Below are 23964 nucleotides of genomic sequence, written 5' to 3'. Positions count from 1 at the left end.
TTTTTCATTATTCTTATAAATACTAAATTCATCTAACCAAGTTTACCACAACTTCATTTTATATACTTATTATATATAATTTATTTTGCTTAGTTTGCTGATTTAGTTTACCATCAATGACAAGTTCAAATGAGGCTTCAAACAAAGGTGAAAATTACTCAATTTATGAAGATGTTGCTTGATGTCGTGCTTATACAACAATTAGTGAAGATCCTATCATTGGGAACGACCAAGCTTCGATTTAATGACATTAGGAAAACACGTTGTAGAGGTATTTAATGGGATAACCCAATATTGTAGCCATTTTGGGCGAGAATGGCCTGAGGCCTGAGGCCTCACTTAAGGCTATTTGACGTTAGGACTTCACCCACGTTATGTTTTTTTTTTTTTTTTTTTTTTGCACCAGGCAACGGACCCGTGCTGTAGCAAACTCTGAATCTAGATCGTTGGATTTGCCAAATCCAACGGTCCCTTTATAACTTGTTTATTAAAAATTCAAAAAAAAAAAAAATATATATATATATATATATATATATGTAAAAGACTTCTCTACGCGGCACAACCTGGACTCTTGGATTGGATAAAAAAAAAGCCATCCGACGGTCTATATGAATTCTATTATTAAAAAATGTTTAAAAATTATAAACAAATACAAAAAAGTGCAAAAAAAAAAAAAAATAAAATAAAACTAAGAGAATATGAACCGTGGCATGATCGGGACAAGATTGTAATTTCAGATAATAACATCTGGCTTGACATGATTGGTTAAAAGTCTTACTCGAAATTAAACGTAATATTAATTGTTTTTCTTCTATGCAAAGTAATTTTTTATTGTTAAATGCACCGGCAATTCAATTAGGGGTAGAAATACACTGTTTACTGTTGACTTGATCAATGTGCTAGTCTAAATTATCTGGTGTGCCACCATTTGTTCTTCGTATCAAGTCGGAATTCACGTGACCAAATAATTTTGATCCTGATGCACAAATCAAATTTCATGAAAAAGTAAGTGATATTTTTTTCCATTGGTATTTCCATTCTTGGCTGACAGGCCGTATTTGAACACCTCACATAATATCTTCTATCTGTATGTGAATGCTGCTGCACCAGGTGAAATGTAAAGTTACGATGCTCTATACTTTTCTCTCTTTAAATGGCAAAACAAAAAATGAAAATATATGGACATGCAGAAGTAAAAGCTCTTGAAAAAACCATACATAATTAAAGTTCTTGTTCCGAATCTGCTCGAACAAAACTAAAAAACACCCACATGATTGTGGATTGAGAGAGCATGTGAAACTTATATGTCTTATAGTAGTTTAAAGTTATATACAAAATTTTGAAAGTGAAAAAAACTTCACTATTAATTTTGTGAATCGATCACTCTCACTAGCCACAAACTATTGCCTTGTATTGCATAGAGAAATATAAATCGAAGACAGAGCCACAATCTAAGTGCCAAAATGGTCTTTTAGATTGTCAACCCTCACTTTGACCCTTGAGATTTAAACCAACTGAAATGACGTCTTAAATTATCCACCATCAATTGTTTCAATCTTTCTGTGAAAAACTCTGTTAAATTGAAGAAACCACCTGTTCAAGTGGAAGGGTTGATTTGATAAAATATCCTCAATTTAACGGAGATCGTTTACGGAATGACTAAAATGATTGACGGTAGACAATTTCAATGACTACTTTTATCGATTTCAAATGTTAGAGACCAAAATGATGAGTTAGTCTACATGATAATATATAATTAAATTTTTAGAACTCAATTATATGTCACATCATTGCATAACATAATTTTTAACACGATACGATGGAGGACTCCCTTGACTGACGACCCTCATTTTCATGATATAGATCAATTTTTAAGTTCAAGTGTCATATTGATGAAGTGGGTCACTTTAAGTGAGCATTTGTGGCAATAATCCTATTTTCATTCATGGCCAAAACAATGAATTATATCAATGGGAGAGTATTATTAAAAGCAACCGATTTTTTACAAGGATCCGAGTACCAAAACCAAGCGCTCCAGCAACAGATGGTCATAGTTAATCCTTGAGATCTAATGGCTGATGGAATTAAAGAATTTAACTAATTTAAATCTGTTGCACTTATACCACTTAGTACTACGGTTTAGTGATATTTTTCTTTATGTGAAATCTTTAAATTCGGTTTTCATCAAAGATAATTTAAACCATATTATTACTAATTCATTACAAAACTAAGTTTAAAAAAAAAAAAAAAATCCATTGCACTCATAATTGTAAAAGCAATCTGAATGCATGTGATGAATGATTCACATCACGTGGTGAGGCCCCCATACAGTAACTATTTTTTTTTTGCTCGTCTTTTTTTTTATTTTTTTATTTTTTTACTGTTTTGGGTTTGGTATTTTCAGGGGGAAAGGATTAAGGATCCACTAAACTTGTATTCCAAATACATACATCCGTTCGCCTTGGCCCCTGGGCTTAACGTTGTGTTCCTTTAGTGCAGAGTAAATGAGATTTGAGAAATTGGAAGCTAAATACAATGTACATATAGGTAAGCAAACCATCAATACTACAATCTAGTATTACTTTGTTGAAAAGTATGAATACTAATAACTTAATATTACGATTTGGTGGTATTCTGTTTACTTTTAAGTAAGAGACCTAAGGTTCGATTGAATCAATTCTCACCAAACGCAAATTCAAACCAAATTATTATGATAGTCCATTGTAAATCATATTAAATGTAAAATATGATTGTAGTAAAAACAAAAGATATGCAAACCCTCAGTTTTGACTAATCACATGAATTTGTATTATGTTCAATATCTAATCATACATTTCAACTAGATAGCGTAGCCTAAATCTATTGCGTTATCTTCTATTTTTGTGTAAGAACAAAAAGGGGAAAAAAGCATCTTTAGCAAGGGAAGGAAGAGGACATTTGTGAAAAATGGGGCCGAGGTTTGTAAGTATCATCTGCTCACCTTCGGCTTTCAATTAGGTCCATGTACAGTCATTTACTATTTCCCATGTAAACTTGCTGAAACTCAAACCTGTTAAAGTAAAAGAAGAAACGCGTGCGAGGAAAAAGTAAATGGAATCTTTGCTATATATTCATATAAAACTTTCGCGGGCTTTTTGTAGTAAGACTTTCTCCTTTTTCCACCCGACTCACCCTTCAACCTCTTTGTCTCTCTCTTTCTTCAACCTCTTTCGCCTTACTCCGATTTCTACCTGACTCACCCTTCAACCTCTTTATCTCTCTCTCTCTCTCTCTCTCTCTAAGAAGCAGAAGCATACAGTCACCTCTCTATTTATTGGAAGCAGAAGGCTCCACAATCACCATTAATCACCCTTCCCTCCAGGGCCGGCCCTGAGAATTTGAGGGCCCTAGGCGAGCCTTTGAAGTAGGGCCCTAAAATTCTCTGATATCCGGTTTTTTGTATATTGATTTGTAAAAAAAAAAGAATTCGCTAAATACATAAAAAGTTATATTTTCACATCAAATATCATTAAAAGTTAATATCAAAAGAAGATAAATATACAAACATTATTTAAACATAACACGATTCACGTTTTTAGACATAAATGTATTAAATATTTGCAGTCAATTGTTTAAGATTGAGAGTGAATAACAATAAAACTTGATGATCAAGAGTGTTTTAACAATACAACTTGATTAACGAGTATAATAAATTCAACGCCAATTGTTTCTCTTATATTTTTTGTTTTCTTCTAAAATCAACATCACACTAACGAATTGAATAATAAAATAATCTATTGAATAAAAAGTTATTGAAAAGAAAAATATAAAATTCAAAGTTTTGATTACCTTAAAGTACAATCTTTAAGACTATATGATAGTTGGTTTAAACATTCAATAGAAATGAATAGAATGAGAAGTTGAAAGAAAAAATATTGTAAAGAGACTTGAGTTTTATAAATTTATATGCATTTTGATAGATGGATTGGGAGTAGGACAAATGGATTAACAGTAAATTTGAAAAACAAGAAAAATTAAGAAAAAATCTAGTGCTTGAAAGGCAGCTTCATGTTTTGAACTCAACAACCCAAAGAAAAATGAAGCCAACATTTCCAATGCACTAGCAAATAAATTATAATATTTTTTACTTTTTTTGTATTTATATGTTAATTATAGAATATAAATTTTTTTTTGAGACCCTTCCGAAATGGGGTCTTAGGTGGACGCCTGGCCAAACCCTCAGGGCCGACCCTGCTTCCCTCCCACTCGTTTCTTCCCCGAGCCACACACAGGCACCACCTCCAATTTTCGACGATTTTAACCACCAAAACACCATCACAGTTTCACCACGACTCCGTAATCACCATCAAACCCGCTGTTTAGCGAGATTCAAAGACGAATCCCTGGAACCCTGTTAAGGGTAAGGAACAGATGGGCTAGATTCCGATATCTTTTGGCCGTTTCCGGCCACTCCCACCTCTCCGGCTACCTCTTCAACGCGGATAAGGTAAAAACGAACCCCTCTCTCTGCTCTCTTCTGTCATGGCTCTGTATTTCTTCTCTCTTTTTTATCGGTGGTCACTACCTATGACTTACTGGTTGTCGAGAATTTCAATGTTGGGTGTGTAATCTGCGAAGATTTCAACTAAAAATTCACAAGAAAAAAACAATTTTGAATATGTACCGTTCCTAACTTTCGAAAATGGGTTTTGCCTTTTTGGGAGTCGCCCATATCTGACATTTTTTTTTAATAGCCACCCAAATTTTACTTCTTGCTTGGGCTGGTTTTGTGAAGAAGCCGTTTGATTTCTGGGGACTTGTTGCAGACAAATTTTCTGCAGGCCTTGTTTTTTTATGGGGTTACAAATTATCTTCAACGAACTTGAACTTGTGAATCCAAATCTTCGTTGGATGTTCAACAAAGATTCCTAGATAACCATCAAACATCAAACTCCCAAAGTTTTGCTTTCTATTTTTAAAGGGAAGAAATGAAAATAAAGAATTTTAGCCTAAAAGTTTGAAACAAATTGCAACACTTTCAGTTTTTTTTCTGTTGACAATTAGTGAAAGATGGAAAATTATTTTAATATTTGCAGACATCTTGAAGCTCTGAATCTTTATTCAACAGATGGTGGGAGAATTGTTAGAGAGAAACAATAGAGAAGACGGTTTTTTGGTGAAAAAATTACCAAAAAAAAATAAAAAAAATAAAAAAAAAATCATAATTGATTCCTAGTCTGTATGAACGGCCAAGATTTCGTGATCAGGAGGCTCTGCATGGCTAGATCCGGAGAAGGCGAGACAGAGGTAAAGATCTGGGGCTTTTATATAAACTACAGTCTTAATTAAATTTTGTTGTATGGATGAGATGAAAAAGAAAAACTGCGTATAATTCATAATCTTTTCATTCAATTTTTCTGTTTTTTTTTTTTTTTTTTGGCGTTAGATTTTCTGATTTTCAGCTTGTAAAAAGGTTAGCTTTTGGCTTCTGGCTTTTAGCTTTTGGATTTTGGCTTTTTAACCTTTGATTGAAAATCCCATCAAAGAATTTGCATTTCGAACTTAGTAGCAAGAATTGAATGCTTGGTTTTATGCTTCAAATACCCAATTTAGCTCAAATAATCTTGTTGTTCGTCGTTGCAGGGGCGAATAAAGAAGATACAATGTTAGTAATTAAGTCTAGTTTGTTGACAGACGGCATGAATTATTGAATACTTTTGCAACTCTGCCCATATTCCTGATGCTCTTTCCTCTTGCGGGTTTGAACTAGCATAAAAGATTAATTATGCAAATTTTTAGTTATATTCGTATGTCAATGATATTACGATTTGTTTCCTTATAAAAAAAAAAAGAAAAGAAAAAGAAATATGAAACTCCAATCTGGATGCCATACGAGGCACTATTTTTTTAAAAACACAATTGCAACATTTTTTGATAAATCCTTTCCGCAAAAAGGAAAACATTTTTTATTCCATAATATAATTTACACATCAAAGGCCCACATTCAAATATAAACAAAGAAAAATTGGACTCTCCTAAGCTAACCAAACCGAGCCCAACGAAGAGCCCAAAACCAGAGACAAAACAAAGGAAGGTATGAGATTCCTGCTACCACCGCCGCAACAGTAATTCACGATCAACCCGATTCGACTTCCCCAACAAACGCCAATAATTCAACCAAGTAAAATCGCAAAGATGAAAAGAAGGTAGATCATATCATTCAGATACAAACGCCGCTTTGATCTCAGCCAGAAATTGAAAGATGCCCGTGAGATTACCACAAAAAACACTGCCAATAATTCAACCAAGTAAAGCCGCAAAGATGAAAAGAAGGTAAATCATATTATTCAGCCACAAATGCCGCTCCAATCTCTGAAAGAAGCCCGTGGGATTACCACAAACAACACTGCCAATAATTCAACCAAGTAAAGCCACAACGATGAAAAGAAGGTAGATCATATCATTCAGCCACGAATGCCGCTCCAATCTCAGCCAGAGACTGAAAGAAGCCCGTGGGATTACCACAAACAACATTGCCAACAAAGGCAGACATGGAGAAAGTAGTGGTGTTGTAAACACCTGAGCGGGTATGAACACCAGAACTCTACACACACTCTCAAATAATCGCAACAAGTTGAGTTGAAGACTGACTGCAGACCAGAATGAAAGTGGTTGAGGAAGATGGATGCCCATGAGGTGTGAATGATAAGGCAAATATGGAAAGAAAGCTAGGGGTAAAGGTAGGATAAGGAACTAAAGGAGGAAACAAAGAGAAAAGGGAAAGATCTGCCATCGATCCCCTCCACAACGAGGACTGATGGCGACAAAATCAGATAAAGGAGAAACCACTCACACAATTGTGGGAACGACTCTAACACGAAGAGAAAGTCACACAATTTACAACTTAATTTGACACCAATGATTTAAGTTGACATTGTTTTCAGATGACACCGATGTATTAAGGGTAACTATTGTTACAATACATAGAGACTTCTACATAAGACATATACTTCTATTTAGGAGCTGCACGGTGACAATTGAGGTTTGCCATCAATGTCAGTGCCCACTCTTTATTATAGACACCAAAGGGAAGGTGTTCTGCCTTCTTCTCCCTCTCTCTCTCTCTCTCTCTCTCTCAAGGAAGGAGTACAGTCACCTCTCTCTATAAATTGGAAGCAGAAGCTCCACAAACACCACTTACCTTCAGTCAATCACCCTTCCTTTCTTTTATAGTGAAGCAGTTAATCACCCTTCATTCTTTCTCTCTAAGAAGCAGAAAAAAACCATTTTCCAAACATGTGGGTTTTGTGTATCCCGTATTCCTTTCTCGTGGTCTCGTGTCTCTATTTCCATCGTCTCCCCTTCTCGGCTTTCTATCTCAACTCTCATCTTAGATCATACCGTCTCAACTGCATATCCATTTGACGTCATTGTCTTCCCCATCGACCGACAAAGGTATTCTCCACAACTCACGCCGACGCCTCCAAATGATATCATGGAGTCGCTTTTCGTATTCGTCACCATGGTTCTAATTTTGCGGTCTGCTGTCTTCCATGTTTATCATGTCGAGTTACACCAGGTTCAACTAGGGGTCGTTTAAGACACGCATGACTATTTAAACACATCGTCGCCGGCGGAGTAAACATATAGGTCTCTGATTTTATTTTCCAACACGTCACGTATGTCAATCTTTTCTTCTGAGAATTTCATATTGCTTTAGCTAGTATTATTACATGTATTGTCTCCAAGGATGTGTATTTGTGTTTCATTATACACACACACACGATTTATTTGACTAAAGTGGAGTTGGGCTCTCCTCCAAGAGAGTTTGAGGTATTGTTCGAAACGGGCAGCCACCTCACTTGAGTTGCACGCAATTTTTGCATTGAATACCCCTAGCTTAGTGGGCTTGGAGTAAGTCTCCGTATTTTATTTCTTGTTTGCTGTAATTATCTTCCACTAATGTCTTCAATTTTTCCAAGTCCATAACAGTATTATCCATACCCTATGAATAATTAAGATGGTTCGAACTAATTTTCAAGCTAGGTTATATATGAATGCACATTATAGATATAAGATATTATTTATGCCTGAAAAAAAAAATTTGAAATCCAACAATGGAAACCCTGGAAAAAAAAATGACACAAATAATGTTATAATGGCATGACTAAAGAAAAATGTTTTTCGTGTCCAAATTCATATAATAGAACACGTTGAAGAAGGTATTAACTGAAGTTGACTCTTTTTTTAGGATAAAGTACAAAAAACTACCTCAATTATTGGGGTTACGACAGTTTCATACCTCATCTTTTAAAATTGACAATGTCATACCGCATCTTACGAATTTGTGACAATGTCATACCTCCGTCAAATTTTCTGTTAATTTTTCTGTTACGTGCTGACGTGGCAAAAGACAGAGACCATTCACTAATCCAACTGAATTAAAAAATAATTAAATATATTTTTAATAATTAAATATTAAAAAAATTAAGAATAAAAAAACAAAACAAAAAATTTCCTAGGGGTGCGGGGACCCTTTCCCCTCTCCTTCTTCTCCTTCTTCTGGTTTTTTTATTTTTTTCTAGGTTGCAGTTTTCATTTTTTTTTTCCTCCTCCTCTTCTTCCTCCTTCTTCTTCGTTCCCCCTTCTCCTTTTTTTGGGGGGGGGGGGGGGGGATGTGGTTGGGTTTTCAATTTTTTTTTTTTTTCCTCCTCCTCTTCTTCCTCCTTCTCCTTCTCCTTTGGGGGGATGTGGTTGGGTTTTCAATTTTTTTTTTTCCTCCTCCTCTTCTTCCTTGGAGGGGGGGGGGGGTGCAGGTGGGATTGGGTTTCCAAATTTTATTTTATTTTATTTTTCCTCCTCCTCTTCTTCCTTCTTCTTCTTCTTCAGTTCTTCCTCCTTCTCCTGGGGGCGGGTGGGGTTGGATTTTCAAAAAAAAAAATTTTAATATTTAATTTACTTTTATTTATTATTTTAATATTTAAAAAAATATTAAATTTTTTTTTAGTTTTTAATAATATTTTTAATAGAAAGTGGTTCCAGTCTCTTGCCACGTCAGCACTTAACAGAAAAGCTAATAGAAAAATTGACGGAGGTATGACATTGTCACAAATTCGTAAGATGCGGTATGACATTGTCAATTTTAAAAGATGAGATATAAAACTATCGTGATCCCAATAATTGAGGTAGTTTTTTGTACTTTACCCTTTTTTTTAACTACATTGATGGAGATTTCATCAGACTCTAAAAGGGAAAAAAAGAGTGCCACGTTTGCTTTCTAACAAAAGAAACAAATGTGTCACAACTACCAATGGAACTGCAAATCGGATTCAAAGTAGGGAGTTTGAATACCAACGGCTGACAATTTTCTCTACCCTTTCTCTCACATTGGTTTTTATTTTTCTTACTCGTTTAGGCTTTTAAAGTATATTTTGTCACATCCTAAACCGGCTCCACCGTAGCACGATATTATTTGCTTTAGGCCACGTCCTCACGGTGCTATATGGAGGTGGGCATGTACATATAAGGTGCATCACCCCTTCTCCATTGGTCAATGCTGGATGTTAAAATCCACCCCCCTTAGAGGCCCGACGTCCTCGTCGGCACACTCGCACCACAGGGCAAAGTGGCTCTGATACCATTATGTCACATCCCAGACCCACTCCACCGTAGCATGATATTGTCCGCTTTGGATCACGCCCTCAAGGTTTTGTTTCTGAGAACTCACACTAGAACTTCCCAGGAAGGTCACCCATTCTGGGATTGTTCTCGCCCGAACTCACTTAACTTCAAAGTTCCGATGGAATCCGAAACCAATGAGTTCACAAAAAGCATCGCTATATGGAGGTGGGCATGTACATATAACGCACATCACCCCCTCTTCGTTGATCGATGTGGGATGTTACATATTTTGTGACATTTTGGGATTTATGCTTGAGCTGGTCCATTTTTCACATAACTAATCTATGGCATTTTACATGCCACATATTCCAATTAATTTCTACAATATTGTAGCTCATCGACTACGAGACTGATGAGTTGCTCACACTAGAAATGCACTAGCTTAGGAACCAAATGCTCTCAGAACAACCACTGCACTTACCATAGCATATACGAAGATGGAGACAAGGCAGATGATTATTATGTTTTCGACCTTGTCTATTTCGACATGTTAATTTCGCAGGTTAACTCTTTCAAGTTCATTACTTTTGGGTCAGCTTTAACTTTATTGTTTTCTAGCAACTTTTATTGAGGAGGAAAACATAATAAGACCTATATTTACAACAATTCTCTTAATTGAAATAGGTGTACTGATTAAGAGTCTGGTAAAATCACACACAAAAATCTTGCATACACTGGTATAGTTGGGTTCGGCCCGGAAAACTATCCATTATTTCCCAGTTATTTTCTCAAGGGTTAACTCCAAAAGTTTTCTCGCATTGTCTGATGGGAGATGAACATGCCGCCCTCTCATTACTTACCGCAATTTTTTCTTGAATTGCGGGGGAGTTAACATTTTTTCTAGCGTTCCTTTTTATTGATGAAGAGGTTACCTCGTGCTCTTCAAAAAATGAAGGCAAAGACCGCCCGGGCCGAGTTTACCAAGGGGATCTTGGAGAGGCACCAAATCAAGGCCACCACCCTCCCCCTTTAAAGATAGGGGTGCCAAAAAGTCTTAAAAGAGGTGTCGGGGCCCCAAACTCATCTGGAGTTGGAGAATAAACAAAATTCTCAACAGGAATGCATCAATTAAACTGCCCTTCCATACAGATTTACAAAGGCCGGAGCTTAGGACTGAACCCGAGGAATTCTCGTGATTAGGAGAAAAAAACTCCAGACATGCTCACCTCAGAGGTGAGGACCGAACAAATTGAAGATTATCCCAGGTTGTCTGTGTCCCTTCAGATAGTGAGAGAAATCTTTTGGAGTTAACGCTCGAGAAGATAACTGAGAAATAATGCATAGTTCTCCAAGGCCGAACCCAACTATACCACTATATGCAAGATTGTTGTGTGTGATTTTACCGGACTGATAATCAGTACACCTATTTTAATTAAAAAAAATTGTTGTTAATTTAAGTCTTATTATGTTTTCCTCCTCAATAAAGTTGTTGGAAAACAATAAAGTTAAAGCTTACCCAAAAAAAAATGAACGGGGAAGAGTTAAATTACGAAGTTAACATGTCAAGATGGACAAGGTCGAAAAAATATAATAACCGTTTGCTTCCTCTCCATCTCCGTATGTGACATGGTAAGTGCAGTGGTTGCTCGAAGAGCATTTGGTTTATAAGCCAGTCCACTTCTAGTGTGAGCAACTCATCAGTCCCGCAGTCAATGAACTACCAATATCATAGAAACTAATTGGAATTTGTGGCATGTAAAATGCCATAGATTAGTTATGTGAAAAGGGGCCGACTCAAGCATAGAGCCCAAAAGGCCACACCAATATATTTAAAGAAAAAACCTAAATAAATGAGAAAATAAGAAACCAACGTGTGAGAAAAGGAATAGGAAACTGTCAGCAATTGCCGACAGTGTTCAAACTCCTCAATTTGAATCGGATTTACAGTTCCATTGGCAGATGTGACACATTTGTTTCTTTTGTTAGAAAGCAAATGTGACACTCTTTCTTTCCCTTAGAGTCTGATGAACCTCCATCAATATAGCTAAAAAGACATATTCCACTTCAGTTAATACATTCTTCAGAGTGTTTTATTATATAAATCTGGATGCTCTTAGGATTTGTTATTTATTTGTAAGTGTTATACACTATGAAAACATTTCTTTAGTTTTAGCCATTATAACGTTTTTTGTGTCCTTTTTTCCAACTTTTTAGCCATTGTTGGATTTCAACTTTTTTTAGACATAAATCATTATCTTATATATACTGTGCATTCATATATAACTTGGCTTGAAAATTAGTTTGAACAATTTTAATTATTCATAGGGTATGGCTAATACTGTTATAGACACGGAAAAATTGAAGACATTGTTGGAAGATAATTACAGCATGCAAGAAATTAAAAATGGGGACTTACTCCGAGCCACTAGGCAGGGGCATTCGGTGCAAGAACTGCATGCAAGCCAAGCCAAGTGGCTCCGAACAATACCTCAAACTCACTTAGAGGAGAGCCCAACTTCACTTTAGTCAAACAAATCGTACATATATAATATAAAAAAACAAGTATACTCCATAGAAGACAGTATGAATAATAATACTAGCTAAAGCAAAATGAAATTCTCGAAAGAAAAGATTGACATACCCTGTTGGAAAATAAAATCAAAGACCGATATGTTTATTCCGCCGACGACGACGTATTTGAATAGTCGTGCGTGTCTTACATGATCCCGTAGTTGAATCTGGTACAGCTTGATGAGGTAAATAGGGAGATATCAAGCTGCAGAGTTAGAACCACGGCTTGGCCACAAATGACGGTGGAGATCCTGAGCACCACCAAGGTGACGAATACCAAAAGTTATGCCACGATATTATCTGGAGGCGTCGGCTTATATGTGGAGAAAACCTTTGTCGGTTGGTGGGGAAGACAGCGACGTCAAACAGATCTGCAGTTGAGACGGTATGGTTTAAGCAGGGAGCTGAGATAGAAAGCCGAGAGGGAAAGACAATGGAAATAGAGATGCGAGAACGCGAGAGAGGAATATGAAGAAAACGGGATACGCAAAATTCACGTGTCTGGAAATTGATTTTTCTCTGCTTCTTAGAGAGAAGGGGATGGGTGATTGACTGCTTCACCATAGACGAAGGGAAGGGCAATTGATTGAAGGTGAGCGCTGAAGCATAAAGCCCAAATGATCAAAAAAATATATTTTAAAAAAAAAGCTTAAATAATTGAGGAAAAAAAAACTAACGTGAGAGAAAAGTTCCCTAAAGAAAACTGTCAGTAGTTGCAGTCAAGATTCAAACTCCCACCTTTGAACTATATTTGCAGTTCCATTGATAGATGTGGCACATTTGTTTCTTTTGTCAGGAAGCAAATGTGAAACTCTTTCTTTCCCTTTTTGAGTCTGATAAAACCCGTCAATTTTATTAAAAAGACATATCTTAAACTTCTTTTTAAAAAAGGTTAGTGGTTTCGTCATGGCAGTCCACCTTTCCGAAAGTTGGGAAGACTCACAGAGACATTTCGACCTCTCCTGACCACCATTGCGCGATTCACGAGCAGCAGGAATCGAACTCAATACAAGCCTATAATTTGTCTCCAGCCACTAGGCCACCATGTGGTGGTTAGACACACGACTTCAACTTCAGATAATACATTCTTCAAAGTCCTTTTTTATATAAATTTGGATGCTCTTAGAATTTGTTATTTATAATTGTTCTGCACTATAAAAAAAAACATTTTTCTTTAGTCCTGCCATTATAACGTTATTTGTGTGCTTTTTTCTTTTTTCTTTTCTAGAACTCCGATTTTTGGATTTCAATTTTTTCTCCGGTATAAATCATTCTCTTATATATAATGTGCGTTGATATTAACTGTATGTTTGGTTGCTGAGAAAATGTTTGCAATGCAATTAACATTTCGTGATGATTGAACCCAAATTCGTGATTTGAACTGTTCTTGTTAACAAGTTTTCGTTGCTTCATGGTTGAATCACTTGTTCAAATTTACCGAGATCAATATGTTCATTAATTGAGGAGTATATTACCGTGCTGGTTTGCAAAGGGAAGCATCAATATCCAGCAAAAGAGGATTTAGAGGTGTTTCTGGGCGAAGTGGCTGTAGATTTTGTATCCTGACTATCAAACTCTCTTGATTAGCTGCAATTTTCTTTTTTACATGCTAACTCAGTTTGAATAGCGGATGCTAATCCCATTGCACCGCTTATGTAGGTTATGAATCTTATATTGGACTATGCTGGTCAATCTTCTGCATACACTAGCTTATTTTATGTAGGTGAAGTTGCTGCTGTTAGTTCCCGAGAGAGAGAGAGATTGAGGGTAGGCCTTACGGAGATTGACTTGGTTGAGAGTACTAAACCTGATACTCAATTGTTCAAACTTTACCATGTTCATTAGGCAGAGGATGCATGTTAACAATGCTACATAATTGCTCTTATCTGCCTTCCGAGACCGAAGAAGGAACCAAGTTGGGAAAGATATTATAGATTGAATAGCTTGATAATGTTGAGCTTGTAGTGCTGTAGGAGTTTCTATTTCTGATCAGTTATCCCGCAAGCTCATTTTTTAGCTTTTGACTTGTAAACTTTTCGTATAGGTTCCAATGACGGCAGAAGCAGCTTCTGCAGCATCAGCTCCAAACCAGATTTCTGCAAAGACTTTCCACGCACGTGTACTACATGGCAACAAATCGCTATTCCCAAAAGACCACGTTTTGTGAGCTCCAGTCTACAACGGCATAGAGAACCTAGCCGTGATCCATCAGGACCATCAGCAGCAGCCCTCAAACATCTTTCTGATTCAGACAACAAGGGGAATGCTTCATCAACAGAGCCCGCTGCAACTGCAGGCACTTAATTCTTAGCATCTGTCTTCTTCCTCTTGAAGATCATAGAAACTCCTTTAGGAAATATTGAATTTTCAGAGTAGCATAGAATGAAGGTGCACCTGTGTTGGTTTGTAAAGAGTGGTTTGGCAGTTTCACTTCTGCAATTACGTCGTAGATTAAATTACGGATTATCAGATTGGTGATTTTTTTTATGGGAATGTAAACCTTCGTTCATCAAATTGACAGAATTTAACTGCAATTTCAAGTGCTCATAGTACTTCCAGAAGTTGTTCTCGTCATCAATCGATTTAGTTTTATGTGATCCCACTCGAAATTCTTTTTGTTGAAGTGCTGATGAAAATCAGTTGGCACAAACTTTTCCTTTCACAAATCAAGAACATCAATACGAATGAGAATGAAGAAGTTAATAGGAAATCCAAGAATAATAATTTAAATCAATACATCTTAATTAGTATGTGTACATATGTACAAAGAAATTGCTAATAGAAATCTATAACTGTAAAATGTAGTTTCCTAGCATTACCCTATGAACTCACACTGCTGTAAGCGTAACACGAAACTGATTGGTCACTACGTTTTTCAACCTACCAATAAAGCGAGTATGTTTGGTGCTGCAATACTTGCTAACCTGGGGCTGAAAAAGTGAACTCAACATCTTCTCCAAGCTTTGTGTAGTGTGCTTCACATACTTTCTAGCACTTGCATCTTGTTGCACCAAAACTCCATACTCCTGCATGTAACTGCTATAAACAGGTACAACTGCCTGCACCAAAAGTTGGCATACCTTCTGCCTCAAGCAATCGTCTGAAATGACCCAATTCGAGTGCTTCTTGTACCTTTCGTCGAAAGCCTCGTTGAATGCCTTGAGCCTTTTCTTATTGTCGATGCCCTGATGATAATCCGTTGCTCCCCCGACAGGAAGCGAAATCCAACACTTTTGGGTTAGAAGAATCAGAAGCTTTCCCCAACTCTCTCTCAAGTAGAGAGCTGCATAGTAGTCCTTGTATTGCTCATGTGCTCCTAACCAAGAATTTCCCATCAAGTCCCCAAGCTTTGTGCCCTTCAATTGACTGAAATGGCAGTGATTGTTCATCATGAAAAGATAGGAGAGGGAGATGTCTTCGTAGGTCTTCGACCATGCATCCAAATTTAGTCTGATTTCCTCCATCGTGCTAAAAATTTGATTCGAAAGAAGATCATCATCATCTTCATGTATATCGGTTTTCCAGCTTTGATGGATCTGCAAGACCTGGATCAATATTGCCCTGTAATTATCTCCTAGCAGTTGATTGCAGTAACTAGTTATAAAGGTCACTAGCCCAGGAATGCTACCATCCGAAGGAGGAGAAAACCACCTTTGCAACTCCACTTGATTAGGAAGTTCCCAGAAAATCTCACAAGCACCATTGACAACTTTCTTGATTAAATCCCTTGTGAGGTTTTGGATTTCAGCGCAGGCCTCCCCGCCAAAAAGCCTGTTAAAATTCAACCTTAGATTTTCCAGAACCGTGAATATATCTAAGAGCTTTAACAGCTTTAAGGGGCCCTTCTTGATCTTGGTGACACTCCTGCCAAATTGGAGGAAAGAAACAAGTCGAAACTCTTCAGTGAATCTTGCAATGCAGCGCTTCCAAGCGTCCAATCCTGTCTTCTCAAAGACATTGTTGCAGAGTTTGTACTCAAGCTCAAGAAAATGCTTCACAACCAACTCCAAATGCTCGCTCCATTGGTCGGAGTCGATGCTTTGCAAATCATCAAACTCTGAGACTTCTATCTCAAGGTAGTCGAGATCAAGAGCCTGCAAGCTTCTTCTAGCATTCAAACTCCGCGCGTCAGCGTACAACAAAATGCACTTTTCAAGCCGATCAGCAGCATTCAGTCTCTCAACTATGGCTTGAAGCTTTTGAACTACCGGCACAAGTAATGGAGATGAAGCAATGCAGGTTGCAGCATTTTTCTCCATTAATAAACTTTCAAATTCAGTTTCCAGCTTGTTGAATGCAGCATTGAGAACCCCTCCATCAAGGCGAGCGTAACCCTTGATTGCACGCAACACCCATAGTATTCTCACAGCTTTCTTCAAATTCAAGAGGCTTTGATCATTGGCCAATGTGTCGCCTTCCAGAAACTCAACAATGTCCTGCAGCCACTGAATGGCCAGCCCACAATTGCCAGCAAGAAACCTCAACGCTTCTTCTAGCCTTTTCATGACCGAAAGATAAGCGGGGAGATCCGAACATGATTTGAAAGAGAGCGAATTCTCAAGCTCCCGAACGACATCATACACTTTGAGAACAGCAGATGCAGTACCGATGGCACCATTTATTTGGTCCCTCATTGCAAAATATCCACACTTTTGCGTCGCAGCCGGCTTAATTGCAGCTTCCAAAGATGACAATCTCTGCTTCATGCCATCCAACCTTGACGAAGCGTCATCGATTTCCGAAGAAAGAGCTGTAGATTGCTCCATACTAGCCTTCAACAATTTCTGGGCAGCTTTTAGATTCTCAAAACTTTCAACATCAGCCATTTCCAAAAAAAAAAAAGAAAGCACTTTCCAATCTCAGAATCCCAACCAATCTGACTGAACCAAAATTTGGGTTACATTGTTTTATAGTGCACCAAAAGATTGCAGAAGAGTGCAGTAAAAAATAGAGTCATGGTTTCTTCCACACCACTCAAAAAATAAAAAAATAAAAATTCACTTCACACCAAACAGTACCAAATGAAAACAAAGAGAATTACCAGATTCAAACCAACCTTCAACCTGCAAGATAAACACCCCGTAAGAACCCTCAACCACCATGCCAAGAATTTCCTTTATTTAACAAACAAATTAAAAAACATATAACATCATAAACACACAAAAATGAAGACTGCCTACTGAATCCTGTTGAACTTAAAGTTGTTTGCCCATAAATTAACCTTCCAAGAAATCTCTTAAATTTTGTTGGAACATCAGTAATATAATAAGGATGGTTAAGACAGTTAAGTTGGTTAAAAGCAGTGTGCTCCAGTCCACACTCCGCACCCGAAGTTCGAATTCCCCGTAATTTAGATTAATTAGTGTAATTACCCAGTCGTTTGTTAAAAACAATAGGGGCAGTTAAGATTCATGGAAAGTTTATTTATTTAGTTACTATTATTTTGTTTGTGTGTACCTTGGAGTAAATTGCTTCTTTTGCGTAACGAGAATGCTGGTTTCTTGCTTTTAAGGTACCATAACAGACTAATTTGCTTGCTTTTAAGACATGATAAGTTGTTAACTTTAGAGATTGTGTGTGTGTGCACACTTTACCTTCATCCCACAAAGGGAAACTAAAAAGGTTGTTAACTTTTCCCCAAGGGGGGTGAATGTCGATTGATGCAAAAAAGTAAAGCAAAGCGACCCGGTAAACTTGAAGGTGAAATATGCAACGCAACGGGCAGAAAATACTGGCACAAATACTGTGGACCGATAGCAACAGCTAGTACAAAGTTAAAACACGAAATGTTACATTTGACAATAGAAATGTGTAAGGTTGACATCACTACAACTTTACTTTGGATATATCGTGGATAGCAATACGTCCTATCCACGCACTTGCTGCGAAAAATCAAAGGAACAAAGCTAAATGTAACATCCAAGGCAAGGACATAAGAAACCAAACTATAACAAACTTGATCCTCGGGAAAAACATGACTGTAAGAGCAAGATGAAAAGATATAGGCTTATGGCTGCAAGCAGACTCGTACTCACAAGGTTGAGGAAGAAAAAAACAGCTGCAAAATTAGGGTTAATGTCCGATCAAGGGCCGCCTTTCTGTTTCAAGGTGATTTTGTCCCCCAGACTGAGGGCAATGCCTTGAGTCTTGCTTCTAATTCTGATGTATCCACTTAGCTTACCATCTGCTTGTTTCTCAACGCTCACATTCACCAAAGCATCCTCCCCGAAGACACTCTTTGCATACAGATTAGCAGCGAGGACTCCACACTCTCCTTCCAGTGCCGATCTAATGCCAGTAAGGATGATCAGGAATTAATGAACCATCAATGATCCACCAAGAATGCATAGGAAATCAAAAGGAATTCTTCCTACTCTTAAGATGCATGTGTAGGACACTTGTAAGAATGGCCAACATCGCACTAAAATAGACAACTATGCCAACTACTTGAATGGTTGTTGTATAATTATATATGCACGTATTAATGCTCCGCATGCCCGCATATGTCCATAGCTATGTATGATTCTGTGCATCTATTTAAGTAATAATTTCACACGTAACAGAGTTAATAGTCTAAATCTTACGGTGGAGTCAGGCACTTCATGTTAGTCGCTTTTACAACGTGGTTCAGAAATTCCTTCTCGTCTTGAATAACAGTATTTACGGCAACCTGGGGAAACACGACTGTATTAATGCATAGTAGAATCCAAATGTATCTATCAAGGAACAAAACCAAATATCGACACATATGATGCACATTGCCTTTTGATGTGAGAATGAAAAATAAATCCATGAGAACTATATAATCATAAAATGAGCAACACATTTATGAAAAGATGATTCATGAGCTAGCAACCAATGACAATTCAGAAACACCGTCTAAATTATCCCCTTTATGACATAGGAAACATAAGCCAAATTTGATGTCCACCAGGGATTATATAACATTAAAGAAATTGATAAATTTGCATAATTTAAGGTGCAACAACCACAAAACATAAAATTGAATATAAATAAACAAATATATATATATATATATATCTACTAGAACGACAAAAGTGATTTCTGAGGCTTGACAGCTGTCCTATAGAGAGTTTAACTGGGATCAATGTATGTGACTTGGCTAAATGAAAGAGTTGCCCACGATGCATCATATCTTTGAGGGTTGGAGACAATCCTACTACCATTAAAAAATAAGGACAACTAGCAAGGTGCTAGCACATGGCAGTAATCATCACCAACGTTTACCACCCATTGACAAACAGTACAACAACCACCGCAAATATTATATACTTTTCTAGTTTACTACTAGCACAACATCATCATAATCAATATTCATAACCAGATACATCAAACAATTAAATGTTAATAAAGTGGTTCATCATATGAACGCATGTCTCCTAAGCCTTATCGCAACATCAATATCTGTCCACATAAAATATCAAATGATTGTTTAAAGAAGTGAGATCCTTTAGAGTCATTGAGAAGCCATTTCTCCAAGATGCACCAAATGATCATATCAATGAAGCACAGAAAATAATGTAAAAATGTATCAAAACCAGTGTACCTTATTCTCCCACTCAAACTCAGCCCACATTGCCCTAAATGCTACATCAGTGCATGATGCAGGAGAGATGTAATCCATTATATCGATATGGATGTCATTGAGGACAATAACCGTTCTATCAAGCACATTTGAAGAACTCTCGTACACAATGTTACCAAATATAACTCCCGTTTCAGTTGAAGAGACCTTAATGTTTGCCTTTATCTGTTTGCTTGATTCCGGAGCTAGTGTATAGTTTTGCGGACGTTCAACAAGTTTGAGATCACCCATTGTGGCCAACTCCAAGCACAAATTCTGAAGGGTTTCCTTTGTTCGATTGATGACAGTAACATCAAGAACAATGTCATAATGATTAACTGTAACATAGGCTTCAGCATAAACAGGATCACTGAATCCTGTGAGCTGAAGAATGCGGTTGAGCTTGTTCGCGTCATCGTTATCCTTTGTGAACTCTCCAGTAGCACGTTTGAGATCATCTTGGACCTCATCTTCCAACTCAAGCTGGCTCATGCCCTGAAAAATATATGCATATAAGAAAAACATTCAAAAGTATGTGATACAAACGATGGTTTTGGTGGTCGATCTGAACTACAGTTTACAGGTTGTTTGTACCACAACTTTATAAACTGCTAAATTACCATTAAATAGTTAAGAAAAATAATCTGCCTCAATATCTAAAGCAAATCAGAACATGACCAAAAGTCTATCATAACAAACTGAAACGAAAGAAAAATCCATAAAGAAACAATATCAAACCCTTGATAGGATATTAACTTTACTGAATGCAAAAGACGAGAAGCATAAGTCTTCCTTACCTTTCTGCTCTTGAGATGGTAGAAATCAATAAGGTCATCAGGTTGTGCATTCAATATCTGGGCCTTAGCTTTACTTTCTTCTGTTTCCCGGAGCTGCTTATCTGCAAGCATTTTCACAAAGCTTTGTCTACATGACTCCAGCCATATCTTCTTTACTCCTTCACCTTTATGGCATAGTAATCGGATGCAAAGAACAATTCTATCTTGAGAATCATTATCAATCGGATGTGGAAGGACTGAGGATTGTCCCAGTTGCAGCATAGAGACCATGATCAACAATGCTTGTGTGGTTGCCTTGTTCACTTCAACCTTTGAAGGCTGAACCTCTTCCAATCTCAAAACAAGCTTCGTTAATGTGCAAGCCACAACTGACTCAAGGAAAAAATCACCCGAGAGAACCAATGACCTCAAGTTCCCCACAGAAGTCAGAGATCCTTGAACAAGGACAGGTGCAGACATCGCAGTTTCCAGAGCAGCAGACTGGGTGGCATAGGTCCCGTCTGCAAGGACCACAGGCCTCCTAGAAGACACAGTGCTCGAGCTTACCACCTGAGAGTTCTTTGAAGCATCTTGTGCCTCCTTTTCCTCGGAAGCAGTGTAGAATGGAAGCTCCCCAAGACACTGCTTAATGGTTGCAATCCCACTCTCAACTTCAGAAAGCGAGTGAGCATACTCGCCGATAATCCATAGAGCATGAGTACACACCCTGGAATTGCGGATCTGGTAGAAAGTATCCAGCAGCCTCATTATTATAGAAACACGCAGCTTGGGGTTGGTTTCAATGATCTCACGCACAAAAACAGCCACGTCCAGGGCTGAAGCCACATTCGAATCGCCCAAGAAATCCATCAAGGGGTGCACCACTGTGCTAGCCACCTCAGGAAACTTAACAGCACATGCGTATATTGCTTGCACCAACATCTGCCTATACTCCCCATTCTTCTCATGTTCCCCACTCTGAGTCTTCACAACCTCCTTCTTCAACATCATCACAACCTCATCAACATTCGCAGGAGTAATCAAATCAAGCACAATGTCAAGAGTCTTCCTCCTAATATCAACATTAGGACTCGACAATGCCCTGAGCACATCCATAACCAACTCAACCACAATCTCCCTGTGTGATGCCTTAAGCTCACTAATCCTATCCAGCACAATCAACTTCACATTGTTATCACTCTGAGACAACAACAACTGACAGTACGTGTTGGCAGCTGCCCGAATTGCAGTAGGTGCCGAGGACAATGACACAAGGGTTCCGGCACACTCATAAACAACCGCACTCGACGGGGCATTAAGCAATGATATAATAACCTTAATGTACTTCCCTTTCTCACCTTTATTAACCCTACAGACCTTCTTAATCAATTCCAACACAACCATCTGTAACTGTTCCCCCCAATCAATAATCCTATCGATATGCTTAAACAAGTAATTCACAGCCCTATCCTGCGCGCAATTAAACAGCATAAGAAAAGCATTTCGCTTACTCGAAGGGTCCTGCTCCGATGCCAAGAACCGATCTATGATCTCCGGCGCGCTGTCCAGCAACATCTCCCCCTGCGGCAGGCGGTACACGGACATGATCGCCAGGACCGCATTCCGCCGCACGAACGGGTGGCGGTGCTCCAAATTGGCGAGAATCGAAGGGATAAGAGGCTCGATAATCTCGGACTCATTCAAGCGGCAGAGAAACCGGAGCGTGACGCCGCGGATGTACTCGTTGGGGGACTGGAGGTTGTTGCGGAGGTTCTGGCAGATGAGGATCATCTCCGGCAGGACCTTCCCCTTGGAGTCGGTCTTGTCGATGATCTCGAGGTATAGGAGGAGGAGCTTCTGGATGGTGTGGTCCTCGGAGGGGAGGACGTAGCGAATGATGGTGATGAAGAGGTGAGGGATGGTGTCGCCGTTGAGGAGGAGCATGATGGCCTTCTTCAGGGCTTCGATCTTCAATTCGGTGTCGTTTCCTTCGAGGGCTTCCTTGATCTCATTGGCGAGGGCGGGGGTGCCCTTGTCGAAGTGGACCAGGAGAGTGCACGACTTCTCCATTGGGGATCCGAAATTGGGATTGGATCTCGGCGGATCCGAATCGGGGAAAGTCGGATCTGAATCGGAGAAATGTGGAGGAGGAGGAGGAGGAGATCTGGGCGTTTGTTTGGATGGTGAATGGTGGGGGATTCGGTGTTTTGAATTTGGTGTGTTGGTGGTGGCTTGGATTGGAAGTGACAGACGACTGACGAGAGAGAGTGAGGTGAGGGAGAGTGCGAGAGGAACAGTTGGACTGGGCCGATGGAGGATGGGGTTGGGTTGCGTTGGTTTAAGTTGAGTTGGATCATTTCAGTTGGGTTGCAAACCGTACCAAACCAATGGGTTGGATCATATCATTTCGGACTAAAATAAAAGGTGTGAAGAAGTTTTGTGACACACGTTTTTGACACATATTTTGACATATTTTGTAGAGCTTCTTCCATAATGTATTTTAAAGATTCAACCGTCTATCTTTTATGTATCATATCGTCTAAAAATCACCCAAGTTCGAAATTATATGACCGTTGGATTAAATTTAGTGTTTCTTTGTTGAATCGTATTCGTCTATTTTTTTTTCACTACAAATGAATGTCTTAATGATTTTAGATTTGTCTAAGTTTTTGCAATGATGATCTACGAATGATGTACTAAAATATAAACGGTTATGACCGTTGAAATACTTTATAAAATAGGCTCTACAAATAGGTGTCAAAATGTATGTCAAAAGCATGTGTCCTCAGATTCGAACCATTTGTTATATATACAATGACATTAAGGATGGGATTTGAGCTAAACCAAATGGGTCAGCTCTAATGGAATATCTTTGTTGAAAAAAGGGTTAATTACAAAAAACTACCTCAAGTATGGGTCAAATGACACTTTCATACCTTATCTTTTAAAATTGACAATGTCATACCTCATCTTACGAATTTGTGTCAATGTTATACCTTTCGTTAGTTTGGCCGTTTATTCTCAGTTAAATGCTGACGTGGCTTGATCTGGGACCCATTTTTATTAAAAAATTAATAAAAAAAATCATTTAATATTATTTAAATATTAAAATAATAAAGAAAAATTATTTAAAAAAAAAAAAAAAAAAAAAAAAACCAACGTCAGTTCTCCCTTCCCCCCCTCTCTCCCTTCTCCCCATCTTCATCTTCTTCCCCTTTCTGCAACTACAACCCAGAAAAACAGAAGAGAAAAAAAAAGAAAAAAAAAAACTAATTTGTTTTCCTTGCTCCTCACCCCCTCTTCTCCCCACATCCACGCACCCAACCTCCCCACCTTCGCACCCCAACCTCGCACCCACCATCTACAACCCCTAAAAAAAAAAAAAAAAAAAAAAAAAAAAACCCAGAAAAAAAAAACCCATTCTCCTGGGCG

General features: G+C 38.1%; 2 protein-coding genes and 1 long non-coding RNA gene across 3 annotated transcripts; 1 reads left to right on the top strand and 2 right to left on the bottom strand.

Moving 5' to 3' along the window:
• Positions 1-4182: 4182 nt before the first annotated feature.
• Positions 4183-5858, top strand: LOC125471791. The gene is made up of 3 exons (XR_007253876.1): positions 4183-4486; positions 5076-5286; positions 5623-5858. It is a non-coding gene; the product is annotated as an uncharacterized LOC125471791 (long non-coding RNA).
• Positions 5859-14811: 8953 nt separating this feature from the next.
• Positions 14812-17819, bottom strand: LOC103926823 (exocyst complex component EXO70A1-like). Its single transcript, XM_009335701.3, has one exon. It carries the CDS (start codon positions 16995-16997, stop codon positions 15000-15002), a length of 1998 nt encoding a protein of 665 aa, XP_009333976.2. The 5' UTR covers positions 16998-17819; the 3' UTR covers positions 14812-14999.
• A 123-nt stretch (positions 17820-17942) lies between these two features.
• Positions 17943-22815, bottom strand: LOC103926824 (coatomer subunit beta-1). Its single transcript, XM_009335703.3, has 4 exons — positions 20554-22815; positions 19739-20251; positions 18756-18841; positions 17943-18459 (listed from the first exon to the last, which is right to left on the bottom strand). Exons 1-4 carry the CDS (start codon positions 22600-22602, stop codon positions 18255-18257), a joined length of 2853 nt encoding a protein of 950 aa, XP_009333978.2. The 5' UTR covers positions 22603-22815; the 3' UTR covers positions 17943-18254.
• Positions 22816-23964: the final 1149 nt, after the last annotated feature.

This window comes from the organism of the source record quoted next, unplaced genomic scaffold, assembly GCF_019419815.1.
Source record: "Pyrus x bretschneideri cultivar Hongxiangsu unplaced genomic scaffold, Pyrus_bretschneideri_v1 Contig61, whole genome shotgun sequence".
Classification (NCBI taxonomy): Eukaryota; Viridiplantae; Streptophyta; class Magnoliopsida; order Rosales; family Rosaceae; genus Pyrus; species Pyrus x bretschneideri.
The sequence above is the reverse complement of the archived record's forward strand: the minus strand, read 5'-3'. Positions and strand labels throughout refer to the sequence as shown.